We start from the raw sequence: 17,253 nt of genomic DNA on the forward strand, positions 1-17,253 counted from the left end.
TGTGTGTGTGAAAGGAGGGGGGTGTTCTCATGTAGTCCACGTTAGCCTTCAACTCACCACATGGCCAAGAGTGAGGATGATCTTGAACTTCTGGTCTTCCCGCTAAGAGATGGGATCACAGCTACCTTTCCTAGCTTTAGTCAGCACTGGGGACTGAATCTGAGGGCTCGTGCATGTTAGGCAAGCCACGCAACCGAGCTTCATTGCCAGCCACAAGTTACTCAAAATCTCAAAATCGGTTTCTTAGGCGGAGAGAATGGTGCCTGCCTGAGGGCCCAGGAAGAGTCACACATTCTGCCAGAGGAACTTAGTGTCCCACATATGGCAAGCACTCGTCTAGTGGCAGCCGTATTGGAGAGGGAAAATAAAAGAGATGGAAGTTAAAGATGAATGGGTACTTTTCAAAAACCCAACTACCGGAAGCCAGGATCAGCCTCAGGATCGAGTTTACAAACTCTTGGTAGACCTGTGGTACCACTTCTAACATCATAGCTTATTCCCACCCACAGCTTTGTTCTGAAGAGCTGAAAGCGTGTCGCAAGGCGGATACTATTTATATTATAATAATATAATATATAATTATTATATTATAATTGTAGAATTATAAATATAATACTAATATATATTATATATAATATGAATATAATATTAATACATTATATATTATTTATAAGGTTACTACATATTTGTGACCACTGGGTTAAAAATAGCTGTTAAAAGACTGTTTCCATGCTGTGCCCCAAAAGGAACAAAACTCATATCTGAGAGCAAGGGCGTCCTCATCTGTATCTTATCACAATGCTAACAGATTTCCTAAAATCACCGAGCATAGAAATCCAATCGTCCATCGCGTGACGTGTCCTGTCTCCATCTTTTCTGGAGGTAGAGCAGGTTTTGCTTTGAGACAAGATCTCGATATGTGGCCTGTGTTAATTCTGAACTGTGACCCTCTTGCCTTGACTCAAAGCACACTAAAGTCATAGATGAACATCCCCCTGCTGGGCCTTGTGATATCGTTTTCTGAAATCCCCATAATGTTTACAAATGTTTTCATACCAAACTACTACTGAACTATTAATACACAAAATATAATAACTAGGTAATATGATATATGATATGTATAATGTGTAATATATAATAACTGAACAGTTAAATTATTACTGAACTATTTTAATATGAGAAGAAATCCCAAGTCAGTATCCTTCTAGAAGCATGAAAATGACTCCTAGGGGCTGGGGATTTAGCTCAGTGGTAGAGCGCTTACCTAGGAAGCGCAAGGCCCTGGGTTTGGTCCCCAGCTCCAAAAAAAAAGAACCAAAAAAAAAAAAAAAGAAAAAAGAAAATGACTCCTAGTTTTACTTCTTTTAGAGTGTATATAGATGCTCAGAGATCTATACTGGAGTTACAGGTAGTCATAGCTGCTGGGCGTGCATGCTAGGAGCTGAACTCAGGGCTACAGGAAGAACAGCAAGTGCTCTAAGCCTCTAAGCCATCTCTCCAGCTTCTCCGTTTTTATTTCTAAAATGACGAAAGGTTCCAAGTGTTAGTCATGTCACAATTATTTTTGTGTGCATGTGAGTACATGTTTTGTGTGTATGCCTGTGTAGGGTGTGCATATATGTGCATGAACGTGCATGTGGAGGCCAGAACTGAACACTGTCTTCTTCACTCATTCTCTAGCCTTTTAAAAAATATTTATTAATTTATGCATTATGTGCATATGGATGGGTGCTTTGTCTATATGTATGTCTGCACACCCGTAAGAGGGCATCCACTCTCATAGATGGTCGTGAGCTGCCCTGAAGTTTATGGAAATTGGATTCAGAACCTCAGGAAAAGCAGCCAGTGCTCTTCATCACTGAGCCGTCTCTGTAGACCCTCTACCTTACTTTTTGAGACAAGGTCTCTCACTGAGCTGAACTCTTCAGTTGGGCTAGCCTATTCTTCCCTAGACCTGAGGTTACAGACGTGTGCCACTGCCACCAGTTTTAATCTTAACTCCAGACCTCCTACTTGTGTGAGAAGCACAGCTATCTTCCAGCCCCATATTATTTTAAATTACACTCAAATGGGGCTAAATTCTTCACCCAGAGTAGCAGAGATTGGTAGCTAATCATGGATAAAGAGGGTGTGTTAGTTAGGTTTTTTCTGATTTTTATTTATTTATTTATTTATTTATTTATTTATTTATTTATTTTTGTACTATGTTAAGACATCTGGTGTAATAATTAGTCAAGAAAAAAAAAAAAGACTGTTTTGGGCTCTTGGTTCTGGAAACCCAAGACCATGGTCAAGTAGCTCTGTTGCTTTGGTGGACTGTCAGGTAAAAATGACATGGCGTGAGAATGGTCATCTCATGACCAAGAAACACAAAGAGGGAGAGAGGGGCCAGGGTTCCATAGTCCCTGTCTTAGCTAGGGTTTCTATTACTGTGACAAAATATGATGACCAAAAAACCGAGCTGGGGAGGAAAGGATTTATTCAGTTTACATTTCCGGGTGTGTAGTCTGTCACTAGAGGAAGTCAGGACAGGAACTCAAGCTGGGATGGAACCTGGAGGCAGGAGCTGATGCAGGGGCCATGGAGGGGCTGCTGACTGGTTTGTTTTCATGGCTGTTTCTTATAGAACCCAAGACCCAGGGATAAAGCTATCCATCATGGATTGGGCCCTCCCCTGTTGATCACTAATTGAGAAAATGCCTTACAGCTGGATCTAATGGAGACATTTCCTCAACTGAGGCTCCTTCCTCTCTGATGACTCTAGCTTGTGTCAAGTTAACACACAAAATCAGCCATTATCATCCCCTATAAGAGCTTGGCTACATGACTTAAGAACCTCTCTCTAGGCCTAAACTCCCAAAGACTCCAATACTTCCCCTCACACTGTGAGGACCACGCCTTGAGCACTTGGGACCATGGGAGGACATTCAACATCCAGAGTATAGCAAGAAGGGGAAAGATAATCTTAGGCTTGTTTCCAACACTGTTCCTAAAAAATTTTTCATTTTTTTGTGCATGTGTGCACACATGCAAATGCATGTCTGTCTGTGTGTGTGTGTGTGTGTGTGTGTGTGTGTGTGCACATGTGCACATAGCCACTGAGTCCACAAGAGGGCTTTGCATCCACTGGAGCTGACGTGACAGGTGATTGTGAGCCACCTGAAAGGGTCACTGGGAACCAAACGCAAATGTTTCACAAGATCAGTATGCCCTCTTCACCCCTGAGGCATCCCTCCAGCTCCTGTCAGCACTGTTTTAAAATGTCTAAACGTCAGGTTGGATTAGTTGAAACCCTAGGTCAGGTTTTCACGTGAGAACAGTAAAGAATGTTGCACAGGTAATTTTTTTTTTTTTTGGTTCTTTTTTCGGAGCTGGGGACCGAACCCAGGGCCTGTGCTTCCTAGGCAAGCGCTCTACCACTGAGCTAAATCCCCAACCCCTGCACAGGTAATTTTAAAAGCTAAAACTAAAACCGTGTATGTGCCAATGCTGTCCATTGAAATGGTTGTATTACTGGGGCCTGGGGCGCAGGCACACTCAGAGTCATCCTATGCCTGGGACAGATGAAGCAAGACCTACCAAACCAGTGGGACACAAGCGCACACCCAGATGACACCCACTGCCTGTGAGGATCCACCCTCTGAGCATGTCCATCTACCGCCACACCTTACCTCCTTTCAGTTCTGGTGACTGCATGCGTCTCTCTCAGGGCTGTCTCAGGCCCCTCGTAAGCTACCTACCATACCGGAAGCTAAACGATGTGGTTTAAATCTTTCAGCAATTCCAGGTCATCTCCACAGGCTCCCCTTACACCTTACAACTTACACAGTATAGTCTCCTTCAGTGTAGAAGAATCTCCCTTCTAACTCCAGCACATCTCCCGGAACCCGGGTCCAGCTCTCTTTCCTGTTTGTACCTGCTTGCAGACTTTCCTCTTCAACTTCAGAGGCCTCATGTACACCCACATGAGCCCCTGCAGCCCCTGCCAGGTCGTCTCAATTTATGTCCTAAACCAACAGGTGTCCTAGGGTTAGCATCTGGGGGAGAGGCGGTCTGATGTTTCCAGTGCCCAAATCACTCTAGTGCGTGTGCTTTGCTAAGTTCTAAAAACTTCATGCATCCCCAATGATAGTTTTCTCTTGCTAATAACATAATGACACATAACAGGTAAACATAAAGAAAAGACGTCTGTCTTAGCTCAGGGTTTGGTCCAAGGATGAGGGCCAGATCTGGGGATGCCGGCTTGCTCACGATGTCCTCGAGTGGTAGGTACAAGGCATCATTGGAAAGACAGACAACATGCATTTCTGCCTCTTCCGGCCTCTCTCCTTCTGTGAAGCCTGTAGAATTCAGTCACGGTGCTCCATTTCTGATGACCTTAGCAAACCCTAGTCAGCTCCCAAAGGCCACACTTTATGTCGTGTCTACAGGAACTGGACATTCAGAAGTGAAGGAGACAGGCGTACTTCCCATCTCAGGGAGTCAGCAGTCAGTTAGGCAAGTGGATGGTAAGCAGGCCACACAGAGGGAAATGGTGACAAAGGAAGATGCTTGTGATGAGGAAGTCAGTTTAGATGAGGTGGCCTGATCTAAGGAGAGGGGGACGTCTGAGCACAAGCTGGAGTAAAGTGAGCAGTAGGCCTCTGTCTGTCCGTCTGTGTGCATGTGTGTGTAGGAGCAGGTAATATAAAGGCCTTGAGACAAGAGCAAGCTCAGCTTGGACAGTGCGTAGCTCGGAGGCCACCGTGCTGGAATACAGACAGTCTGTAGCCGGAAGAGGTTGGTGAGGTCAGGTTAGGTAGGGGTGTTCAAGTTCCCTAAGGACTTTAGAATATAGAGTGACTCAAATTCATTGTCGTTGTGGGACATGAGATGACTCACCTTTGAAGAGATCACTTAGCTCACTCTGGCTGCTGCCTCCGGAGAAAATGGAGTGACATCAGGCAGAGCAGCAAGGACAGTGTCCAGCTCCTGATAACCCTGACTTGATCACCAGCAGGGCGTTCAAAGAGCAGCAGACGTAGGTAAAAGTCTTCTTTGTGGATAACAGGGAATGGTAGTGTTACAGAGGACCGAGAAGGTGTATATATATATATATATATATATATATATATATATATATATATATATATACACACACACACACACACACATACACACACACACACACACACACACACACACACACACACCTGTGGTATAGGCTAGGGAGGTGGAGACAGGAGGATCAGAGTTCAATCAAGGACATCCTCCCCTAGATAGTGTGTTGGATTCCAGCTTGGGCCACACGAGACCCTATCTCAAAACAATAAGCAATAAACAAAAACCCAAATAAACCAAATCCAGACAAACAACAGAAACAAACAGTGACTGGAAAGATGGCTCAGCGGGTAAAAGTGCTCACCGTCCTTTCAGAGACCTTGAGCTCTGTTTCTGACACTCACGTAGAATGGTTCACAACCACCTGTAGCTCTCAACCTGATCTGATCCGATCGATGTCCTCCTCTGACCTCCAAGGGCATATGCACCCGTGTGGTATGTACCCACACACGTACATATAAACAACATTAAAGAGAAACAGCCGACAAACAAACCCAAACAACAGAAAGATTACAACAGAATTCATTCAACTTATATACACAAGCTAACATTTACTTTGAAATAGAATGTATGCAATAAAAATATCAAAATAGAGGGCATAATATATCACATTGAACATTCTAGGGAGTATCCTCAGGATATCAGAACAGTCAAATCACAACATCTTCTCTAGTGGTAGATGCTGTTCCCCTTTACAAACAGAGAGGAAATGTTTGTCCCGGGTCTCACAGGGAGTAAATGGCAGAGCCAAGAGTCAGCTCCGGCTTCTGGCTCTGCAAGCCAAGAGGCATACACCACACACCTGTCCAGGGGCAACAAACCATGGTTCTTGCTCTGCCCGGAAGCATCTGCCCTGGCAGCGATGGCGGCAAACCCACTTTTTCTTTAGCACTTCTCAGCTAACCATAGCAGGCATATCTTGTCTGTTCTTTGTCTGACCCTGTTCAGGCTGTTGCTAGTCCCGGAGCACTTTGTCCTTTTGACTAATGTCGTCCTGAGGTCAACTTTGCCTCTTCTCATTGCCACAAGAGCCGTTTTTGGTGTACAGCTCTCTCCATGAGCCCCGCCTCACCACCAGTTGTTACAAGTTGCTTTAAATGCTCCAGTGTATCATGTTTTCCAGCTTCTCTCGAAGCAGGACGCGTGCCTCTTCCGCTGAGTGCTAAAGGTCAGGGGTGACCATGACAGACAGTAGACCTGACTTTTCCAGAACACTGAACTAGAGAGGGCAGGTCCCCTTGCCCTTTGGCATTGACTTCTTCCTCTCAGCACTAAGTGGGCACAACGTGACAGGTGGTGAATATCCATCATTTGCATATTTAGTTGAGTGCCTACTATGTCATTAGGCCGTGTGATAAGTGCCGAGCATATGTTGAGAAATCAGAGGCTCCCTTGGTCACCACTACAGTAAGAGCTTTCCCTGTATTTTGGTCTGAGGGTCTCCAACATCCTCCTGACTGCAGATGCAGGAAAGGCTGTACCTAGGAACTGAAGCTGACAGAGGGCAGCGGCCAGGAGTGGCAGGCAGCCAGAAGTAAACAAGTGTTTGGAAGACCAGACTCCAGACACACGTGTCACAGACACGGCGGAGCCCCGGGTCTGGGTGAGCAATGGGGAACAAGCATGGAGTAGGTGAACAGTGATTAGCGCCTCCTCAGGAGTGGAGTTGGTTTGGGATTGGAGCCGACACACTTGGAAGTCAGAACTCTAGGGGTTCGGCGCTGAGATGCTGGTGTCTGCTTTCCAATCCCGGCACTGAGGTTTATGTGTGTCACCTTGAGCAAGTCCTTTAACCTCTCCCGAGCTCACTTTCTCATCAATGAAACGAGTTTCCAATAAGCTCAGGGTTAAGTGCCTGGAAAGCTTCTCTAGTGCGGTGGCCCGCACAGAAAAATACTCGAGAGAAGAGACTGTGATCCACGCTACTCACACCTCATGGGGTCCTCCTGTCTTCCCGGGGTCCTAGCATCTGCCAATCTTTTCTAAGGGACCCAGTCCTAGCCCATTCAGGGCGCGCCCTGCTTTGATAGATTTATTTGCTTGCTTGGGCGGAGCTTGGAGCACAAGGAGGAGGAGGCGACCGCGGAGGCGGAGAGCGCAGAGAAAGGGAAGCCACCCGGGGGCAGCAGGCGAGCCAGGCGGGGTTGGGGAGGAGTCAAAGCGGGTTCCAGGGGCTGGGCGCTGAGCGCAACGAGAGCCTAGGGCGGCCGAGACAAGGGCGGGGGCGACGCTTGGCGGCCAATGGAGCGCGGCGCTACGGCAAGGGCGGTGCAGGAACCCGGGCCGCTGACAGTCAAAGTCGCCAACTCCGCCCTCGTACCCTCGGGATCCCGGAGCCGGAGCCCGAGCCCTAGCGGGGCCGAGGCCGCCCAAGGCGCGCTGCGAGCAAGCGAATATGGCAGCAGAATGAGAAACCTGGCGCCGGGTGGTGGCCGCCGCTGCGGTGCTGCTGCTCGCGATCGGCGCCTGGTACCCTTCGAGCTTCATCCTTAGCCGGCCTCTGGGTGGCCTCTGGGTTCCATTAGGTACCAAGGACCGGGGGAAAAGGAGATCCGCAGCCCAGAGAGGGTGGTGAAGCCGGAGCGTCACCCGGGAGAGAGATTCTGCGGGGATGAGCAGACCATGGAGCTGCCTCGGCGGGGCGCACAGAGACGGCCGGCGCTGCCGGGGGAGCGCTGCCTGAGCCCGGGCTCCCCGGGGCTTCGGGGCCTCGTGCGTCCAGGCGGAGTCCCTGCCGCTGTCTCCGGAAAGGACACGAGCCCCGAGTGGCGGGCACTGCAGCAGTCACGGCGCTGAGGCTCCCGGAGCCTGCAGGGTCTGTGGTTCTGTGCGCTGTCACGCCGCCGCACGCGGGCGCCTTGCCCGGGGCTCGGCGGCTGGCGCAGCGCAGCGAGGTCGGCTGCAGGAGCCGGAGACTGCGGGACTGGCCGGAGAGGCGTGCGCGCGGGTGTTCGACTGGAGATCCCGGCAGAGGCAGAACCGGGTGGACCTGAGCAGCCATGCTTCCCGGGGTGGGCGTGTTCGGCACCAGCCTCACGGCCCGAGTCATCATCCCGCTGCTGAAAGATGAGGGCTTCGCGGTGAAGGCGCTGTGGGGCCGCACTCAGGAAGAAGCCGAGGAGCTGGCCAAGGAGATGAGCGTTCCTTTCTACACCAGCCGCATCGACGAGGTGTTACTGCACCAGGATGTGGACTTGGTGTGCATCAACCTGCCACCGCCGCTCACCAGGCAGATCGCTGTCAAAACCCTGGGTGAGCGACCCCTCCCCCAGCCCTCTCTTCTTTAGCCCGGGTCTTCGCTTCGCTCCCTCTCCAATTGCAGACACCCCAGGAATCCAAGACCCAAGCCTATTACTCCCAGCTTTCCCATTCCCAGTCGGTGGCTTTCCCCACCTCCACGCTTCGCTCCTGGTACCAGCTGGAAGCGCACTCCCACGTGTGTGGTGGGGAGGCTGGAATAGGCTTAGGTTCTAGGTATAGGAACCAAATGGATCAGAGGCAGAAGACCGGTTGCTGTTCCGGGAGAGAAACTCGGTACCCAGCTGAATGTGTTAGTTAGTGCTCTGGTGTGTTGGTGCGCGTGCGTCTGGGAGAGGAGAGCGCGTGGCCAGGAACCCTTGAATAAAGGGCCGCACACGTGGCAGGGCTTTTCCTGGGTGTACCTGTTGTGAGCAGTTGTGGCACCCCGTTTGGGTCGTTTGTTTCCCTCCACTGTAAGTGAGTTTAGCGTGAGATTAGAGATTTGACAGCTGGCTGGAATTATCTCTTGCTCTGGGAGCAAGCAAGACGGTGGAAGCGAGAGTGGGCGGGTCTATCAGAACACGCTCAGATGTGTCAGAGGTTAGTACAGATTGTAATTTAACCTTTGGGCACAGTCTCCCAGGAGTAGGTTTCTACTCCAGTTGAAAATAACACACCTTGTGTTCTGAGGAGATGGGAATTGTGGTTTCAGAGGCAAGGATGCTTTGTGTGTGGGGGAAAAGGCCAGACGCTGCAGTTTCCTTTGGAAACGTGCGATGGCACCTCCGTATTTTGCCTGAGGAATATTCCCAAGACACATTGTGTTTACAAGCAGACGGGAGGTGGGGTTGGGGGGCTCTTCTGTGCTCAAACGCATGTCCTGAACAAGTCTGTCCATCCGCAGCTCTCTTCCAGACCTAAGACAACCCCACTTGGCTATACTCAGACGTTTCACTACCCATCCTTGGAAATCAGGGTTACAGAGAAGAGGCTCCTGACAAACTAGGCTAGAGAAATTCTAAAGTGGGGGCCTCAGGTCTCTCCTTTACTCATTAATTGTATTAAGCTTCTGGCTTTTGGAGCCTGGTTTCTTTAGCTTTGAACCGAATTCTGTTAACTTTCGGTTAATGTTTCTTTTCCATCTCATGGCTGGTTTATACTGGGTTTATACCGGGTAGATCCCTCCCTTGTTAGTGTTGGATTTGTGTGTCAAGTAGGTGATAAACAAGCTGTCGTCTAAAATGTATTAGGGTAATTTCTATAACGTGTTTGTCTTGAGTCCCATCTATGCTGGAGGCTCAGGTCTGGTCCTATTTAAAAGCTACTTGGAGTTTTCTCTCTCTCCGGAGGCACCTCTGCAGGGCAGACCCACGGAGCAACCCCAGAACAGGGGAGAGTGCCAGTTACAGAACAGGAATGCTCTTGTGTTCTCATGGTCTCTGGTACTTACTATCATTGCTGTTTGAGGTGGGGTCTCCTGTATGCAAGGCTGACCTCCGACTCCCGGTTTAGCTGAAGATGACCTTGAACGTTTGATCCTCCTGACTCTATTTCCTGAGTGCTGAGATTCCATACCTAGTTTATTTGGTTCTGGGGATCAGACCCAGGACTTCTTGCCTGTTAGGCAAGTACTTCACTAACTGAACGACATACACTGCCAGCCTTGGGTCACGGAAGTCTTTAGGGATGTAGACCATTGTTGTACTTCTCTGTATACTTCTGTGATGGTGATGATGATGGTGGTGGTAGTGGTGATGGTGATGATGATGATGATGATGGTGGTGGTGATGATGGTGGGGGTGGTGGTGATGATGGTGGTTGTGGTGATGATGGTGATGATGGTGATGGATGATGATGATGATGATGTCATCTGTGTGAGGACTTGGGGTGTGGCACCATGGTAGACCACCTTCTGGCATGCACGGGCATCAGGTTTCAGCTCTCAGCACTGGAGAAAAGAATCCATGTAAGTTCTCGTTTTGCACTGACAAGGCTGAAGTGAGTTCCTCTTCAGAGTGAAACACGGGAGGCTCCGTTAACCGAGTTTACTAAGTGTGATAAGGGGATAACCCAGGGTTCGTCCTTTCTTTCACCATGGGCTGTAGGCTTTCTTCTTTCCCTTTTGGGGTTTGTTTGCCAGCGATTCAAGGTAGTCCATAATTATGGGAAATGTAGAGGCACCGAACTGGATTTGGAAAAGGCTGAACAGGTGTCAAGACTTCATGGAAAGACACGTGAGGCTTCTTTCAATTGTACCTTCCAGGCCACTCCTGACTGACTTTCACAGTCATGGTTAAGACCTTCTGCACACATTGCACAGGAAGTGGAAAGCCCCAAACAGTTATCAGGCTGGTCTCGGCTGTCGGAGGTTTGCACATAGTAGTGTTTACCGGGGACTGAAAAGAGCCATCCATTAACGAGTTCTGGTGAAACATCCTTCTTCCTCCACTGTGAGCAGGACTGTGACCTGTGGCTGAGTCCATGTCATGACCTGATAGTGAGACGGCACCAGATAAGTGAAATTGGGCCGGTGGCGTTGCACACATCTTCCTTTGATTTCCAGAAACGTCCTTCAAAGTTCTACTACTACTAGACTTGGGTCACAGTCTATGTTCAGCAAGCCCGGTTCAGCCGCCTGCCCTCCATTAACCCATGAAAACAGACAAATTAGTAGCAGAAAAAGAGATTTAGTCAATACTGAGGAGAGGGACAAACGGGACCCTGTGACTCTCCAAGTCTGGTTTCAAGGTCTTCAAGTGAGACCTCATAATAGAGGTTTAAATGGAGGCTCAGAATTATGCATGGCTGAGCAGTTCCTGTTCAGGTGCTGTCCACCACTCATTGTTTGGGCTCCACCCTTCCTGCCAGGTAGGCTGACAAATTGCACATTGCTTTCCTAGAGAAAAGTTCCCCTCAGGCTGGCCCAAGCTTTAAGTTTTCTCCTCTCCCAGTGTGAGATTCCAAGGGGGTGGGGGTGGGGATTCCAGTTTCTTGGGGTCCATTGTCTGACGGACAAAGTGAGAGATGTTTCTTTGGACTGTGTTCATTCTTCTGTGGGCAGTTACACTGCCTCAGTGGCATTTCTGCCGTAGAGATATTTCTGCCACACACAGTTTGTATGCCATTTAGGGCTGCCTATAACCGAGAACCTCTTGTGGGACAGCCAGTGTGGTAGTTTGTGGTGTACTTTGATGTGATGAAGACAAGTCTCTAAGGTAGACACCTGGTTGATTTTACAAATGAGGGCACCCAGATTCAGAGAGCAGAGTTCCAGCTACCCTTAACCATTCAGCCAGAGACCTCCAGCAGCCTCTCCAGTCCTTCCTTCTGCCACCTCCTAAGCCTGCTCCATTTCCACATTTCCTGTCAGAGCTGGCGCTTGCTCGCTCTCTCTCTCTCTCTCTCTCTCTCTCTCTCTCTCTCTCTCTCTCTGTGTGTGTGTGTGTGTGTGTGTGTCCTGTGTTGCTTTCTATCCCACTCTTGGAATTAGTTCCCCCATAATATCAATGTCATCTCCTGAATCTCTCTGTCTCTGTTGTCCTTCCTGGGTCCTGGGTCCTGGCTCAGCCCAATGGCTTCATCCTTCACTGAGATTCATTGTTACAGCAGGGAACCAGAGACACTGTCCCTGTTGCCTTTGCCTTTAGGAAAAGCCTTATTAGCCCGATGGCACAATAAGCAAGAACTGGCCTCTAATGAGCCTGGTCAGCCTCATGCCCTGCAAGGCATTCAAGAATCCATTGAGGTGGCTCAGTGAGTAGAGATGCTTGCCCTGCAAGCCCAGAGAACTGTTTGATCCTTGGAACTCACAAGGAGATGGAATGAGAGAGCCGATTTCACCGGATTGTCCTCTGACTCTCAGATATGCGCACGTGCGCGCACACACACACACACACACACACTCACACGTGCGTGCGCTCGAACTCCATGAGCTATACTTAACATACCAGTGGGTTATGTTGGAGAGACTTTTGGTTCTTATGTTTGAGCTTCTGTCAGAAGCACCATTGTTTCTGTAGTTGGACTAAGAATTGTACAGCTTTCAAGACTGGATCATCCATTAGCACCTCCTGAATCTTATACTTCTGCTTCTCACCTCCATCCTCTCCTTTGTGTACCCTTGGAGGCACTCAGTCCCATAAACCTTTGTACGTTCTAGAACTAATTTGAATGTGTTTGTTTAAAATTGGAATTGTATTCAGTTAGTGTGAGTAGGTTATACATTTACATGGCACACATTTCAAACTATATAGAGCAAGTGTAACCTATTCTGAGGTAATCAATCTTTCTCCTCTTTTCAAAGTCTTCTATCAAGGTTTTCCTGGATACAGTAGTAAATATGTTTATAAGAACTCACTCTGTAGACCAGGCTGGCCTTGAACTCAGAGATGCCTCTGCCTCCTGAGTGCTAGAATTAAAGGCATGCATCACCACGGCAAGGCTGCATGTAAGAATTTTCATTTCTTTTGGATGACTGGTAAAGTCCCATTCATGCTACTGGAAATCCACTATCTATCATTCGACAGTGTTAGCCTCTGTATCTATCTATTAAAAGCGCTTACTAGTATATAAACTTTCAGTGTATCATATAGTTACATATTCAGTTGGCCCTCCACGATTGTGAGTTCTGCATTTGTGTATTCAACCAACCACGAATCAAAAGTACTTGAAAAACAAAGAAAAGAAACTGTACCTCTACTGAACAAACACAAATGTTTCGCTTGTCCTCACTCTCTGAACTGTATAGTAAGACAGCCACACCCAGCCTTCTATCCCATTAGTTACTCTAGGCTAATAGGTCAAACGCTGGGACAACAATGTAGGTTACACACAAATGCTCAGCTGTTTTATGTAAAGGACTTGAGCATCCCTGACCCTTTGCACCTATGGGGACTCTGGGACCAATCACCTGCTGATAAGGATAACTGAATGTGGGGGTTGGGGATTTAGCTCAGTGGTAGAGAGCTTGCCTAGGAAGCGCAAGGCCCTGGGTTCGGTCCCCAGCTCCGAAAAAAAGAACCAAAAAAAAAAAAAAAAGGTGTGGACTCTCACACCTGGCATAAATAAATAAAATCTTTAAAAAAAAAAGATAACTGAATGCATATACAAGTATGTGCAATATATCTCTGCACCTAAACACACATACATATATTTAGAGGTGACTATATCCTTAGTCATGTTTTGGGCTACATAGGATCTCACTGCCTGGGTGAAATGAAAGCGTATTTGACCCGCCTTCCGTTATTCAACATTTCGGTTGTTTTCCATCCCACATAAACATAGAATGAGTCATCTCGAGGCACTGCCATTTTTTTGTACACACTAGTGTGTTTGTAGCATAATGGATAAACTGAGAGCTGGCTGGGGGGGGGTATATTTGCATTTCACTGGACGTAGATACTGCCAGACAGGCTCGCACCCAACACACTGCCTTTGGTCAGTTCCCTTCAGAGAGGCTCCCGCAAGGCCCTGGACTACAGATGCCTAGAGGTTGCTTGCCTTGAGGATGCCTAGACTACAGCTTGGTTCACACCGTTCAGTCAGAGCGGCTAGCAGCTCAGGACAGTAGCACTTCCCAGCTCGTCTTGGGTCAGTCAGAACCGGCCAAAACATTGCCCTCCTGCAGCAGCCCTCTCTCCATAGGTAATGCTGTGTGGCTACCTGCTTAGGCCCAGTCCATTCTCTGTACCATGGGGAAGGTGAATGTGTGGGGGTCTCCACTACGTCGCTTACGTCTGTGGCGTTTGAGCTGTCTCTTGGATGCACCATGCTCCAAGACCAAGGCCTCTGTTGTGTTCCTGGAATTCCCTAGTCACTTATCTGACTCTCTAGCTCTTTGCACTGGCTCTGGACAGTTGTCTAGACTGCTCTCTCTCCTCCCTTTGAATGGCTGGACTGCTCTCTCTTTCCTCCCTTTGAATGGCTGGACTGCTCTCTCTTTCCTCCCTTTGAATGGCTGAACTGATCTCTCTCCTCCCTTTGAATGGCTAACTCTTTTTCTACAGATCCAACTCAAGTGTTATTTTGAGGGAGTGACTTTTCTAGACCTCTCATTCCACCAAAGTTCCTCTTCCAGCTCTGTCTCTTTCTGCGCGCCTCTTATCTCCTTTCTGTTCACGGCGACACTCTCACAGCCAACGAGTCTCATAGCGGCTCGGTGTCCCTCTGTTGGAAGGCAGCTCGTCCTCTTTACCCTCTAGACAGTGCCAGATACCAAGTCATCCAGCAGTCGGCTGCAAATATCAGTAGAATGACCAGTGAGTGTAAGGGACCTTTTCATTGTGTGGACACGGGATCTCAGGAATTACAGGTTAGGGACAAGACGCAGCTATCAACCCAGCATTTCTGGGCCGGGTGTGGTATTCTGCACCCTATTCTAACTTTACTGTGCATTGGTATTACCTGGGCAGCCGTTTACAGTGGAGACTCCTGGGTGGTATCCAAGACACACAATTTCTACCTAGCCTGTGGTTGCGACAATGGACCAGCTAGACACTGGGGTTACGGCAGTACTCTGCAATTGCAAACAGAGGGAGGCCTCCCTCCATGAGTAATCACTTTGCTGGTGAACTGTGCCAAAGATACCTGCTGCCTTATGTGGAATGGGATGCCACTTGCTGTCAAGCTCCCTGTCCCCATGTTTGGAAGTAGCTGTGAAGACCCACGGGAATAGAAGCTTTGTTCACCCTGGGGCAGTGAGTTAAGCCGGAGGCTTTCCTTGACCTCTGACCTTCGCTTACATGGAATCTTGCCTCGACCCGCTTGGCATTTGGCATCATTAGTCAAGGACCTGGAGCGGTCCACCCTTTCCTGGCAGCTGCAGTTGCTTTAGCACTGAGGAGGGCCGCTGGGACAGAGGTGAGGACTGAGGGCTCAGGCCATTGTTGCCACACCAGAGACCATATGGGCTTCAGATAACGCCAAGGGCATACTTGGCCGTGAGGGGCGCCATTCTGAAATCCTGGCAGACCCTGCATTTCCAGTTCTCCCCTGGAGTTTCTTTTGGATCAATTCCTATCTTAACACTGAGAAAGAAAAAAAAAAAGAAGTGATTGTGTCTCTGGGTTCCTGCGCTGCGCACAGCAGGAAATGATTTCTGGTTTGCCAGTTAGGTGTAGAATTGAGGAAGCCCCTGGGCATTGTATAAATGGGAGAAATGACTCTGTTTATGGGTTAGGAAGGCTGAAGCCTGATCAGGTTCATCGCATTGAACTGATATTGGGTGCACTTGAGTGATTGATCGTGGGATCATGGGAGGTGGATGATTCCGTAGAGGTTAAGCTCGGAGGGAGAAAGTAAATGAAGTTGGGCATTTTGCTACCTCCACTGGGAGGCCGATGATGAAAGAGGAAGAAAAAAGTGTGCTTAATACGAAGGCCTATTGTGACATGCTTGCTAGCTGTGACTTAGGAGGGAGCGTTGGCCTACAAAGTGCCCTGTGTGTGGCTGAAGTAACCAGCTGCAGAAACTGGTTGGTGGGCCGCTACTGTGTGTCTCTGAGAGAAGTGTTTGTTTTAAAAATAATTACTAAAGACCTTTAAGAATGTTATTATATTTTGTATAATATGTGTATTTTATGTATCATGTATGTGGAGGTCAGAGGACAACTTTATAGAGCTGGTTTCCCTTTCTGATGGTGGGCTCTGGGCATTGAACTCGGGTCTCTAGGCTTGTGCAGTGAGCACTTTTACCCACTGGGTCATCGCACCAGCCCTTTTGGAATTGTTACCGTGTGCAGCAGCCCTGCAGAGGTGAGAGGACAAGGGGTAGGGGTCGGTTCTCTGCTTCTGCCTTCAATGCCAGACTTTTACGGTAAGTAATTTTACCCGTTGAGCCTACTCACCAACCTCATCCAGTACCCATTGTTCCTGAGCCTCGTTTATCTCACCAGTGAAATGGAGCAAAGGATACTACCATGTGGGACAGTTAAGAATGAGAAAGCTTACGTAAAACTCGGTCTGTTGTCCCCACTCGTTGTATGTACCGGCTCAATAAACATTCATTTCTCATAATCTCTCATGTGATCGGTTCTCTAGCTAGTTTATAGGTATGATTTTTTAATGGAGAGGGGTAGGAGTCGAGACAGCGTCTCATCTTATAGTCCAGACTGGCCTTGAACATGCAGCAGCCTCCTAGGTCCTGGGTGGGATTATAGATGTGAGTCACCATCCACACCTGGGTTGAATGGTCCTTATTTTATTTCCCAATTAAAAGTATTTCTTTTTGAGACCTCATCTTGTTATTCCCAGGCTGGCCTTGAGCTCAACTATGTAGCTGAAGATGGCTTTGAGCTTCTGATCTCTTGTCTCTACCTCCTGTACTGGGATAGACAAGCACTACCGTGCCTGGTTTTATGCAATGGTGGGGGATAGAGCACACAGGTCTCCATCAATGCCAGGCAAGTGCTCTCTACCAAGCCCCAAATGGTGCTTGTGAAATGTTTTTCATATTTCCTGCCAGATTTAGAAAATAACATTTAAAAGTTTTCCTCCCTCCCTCCTTCCTTCCCTTCCTTCCTTCCTTCCTTCCCTTCCTTCCTTCCTTCCTTCCTTCCTTCCTTCTTCCTTTTTCTCCTTCCCACAAAAGGGAAGGTTATCTAAGACAAGCTTTTCATTTTGGCTTTGCTGCAAACTCAGTACAGTCAGCCTTCACGGTCTATGGGTTCTACATGCTCTGATCAATAAATTACAGGTTGGAATTATCCATATAAAGAAACCGCACCCAGGGGCTGGGGATTTAGCTCAGTGGTAGAGCGCTTACCTAGGAAGCGCAAGGCCCTGGGTTCGGTCCCCAGCTCTGAAAAAAAGAACCAAAAAAAAAAAAAAAAAAAAAGAAAAAAGAAAAAAAAAAAAGAAACCGCACCTGTACCTAACACATACAAACCTTTTCACGTCATCATCCCGCTGGCCAATG

The 17,253-nt window shown here is 48.2% G+C and overlaps 1 protein-coding gene across 1 annotated transcript in view; it reads left to right on the plus strand.

Annotated features, from left to right (window-relative positions):
- Positions 1-8,099: 8,099 nt before the first annotated feature.
- Positions 8,100-17,253, plus strand: part of Gfod1 (Gfo/Idh/MocA-like oxidoreductase domain containing 1) — a 104,833-nt gene continuing 95,679 nt past the window's right edge. The window contains exon 1 of the mRNA NM_001170334.1: positions 8,100-8,352. Coding sequence (NP_001163805.1) covers positions 8,100-8,352 — 253 coding nt within the window. The remainder of the gene's footprint in view (positions 8,353-17,253) is intronic.

This window comes from Rattus norvegicus, chromosome 17 (assembly GCF_036323735.1).
Source record: "Rattus norvegicus strain BN/NHsdMcwi chromosome 17, GRCr8, whole genome shotgun sequence".
NCBI classification, from domain to species: Eukaryota; Metazoa; Chordata; class Mammalia; order Rodentia; family Muridae; genus Rattus; species Rattus norvegicus.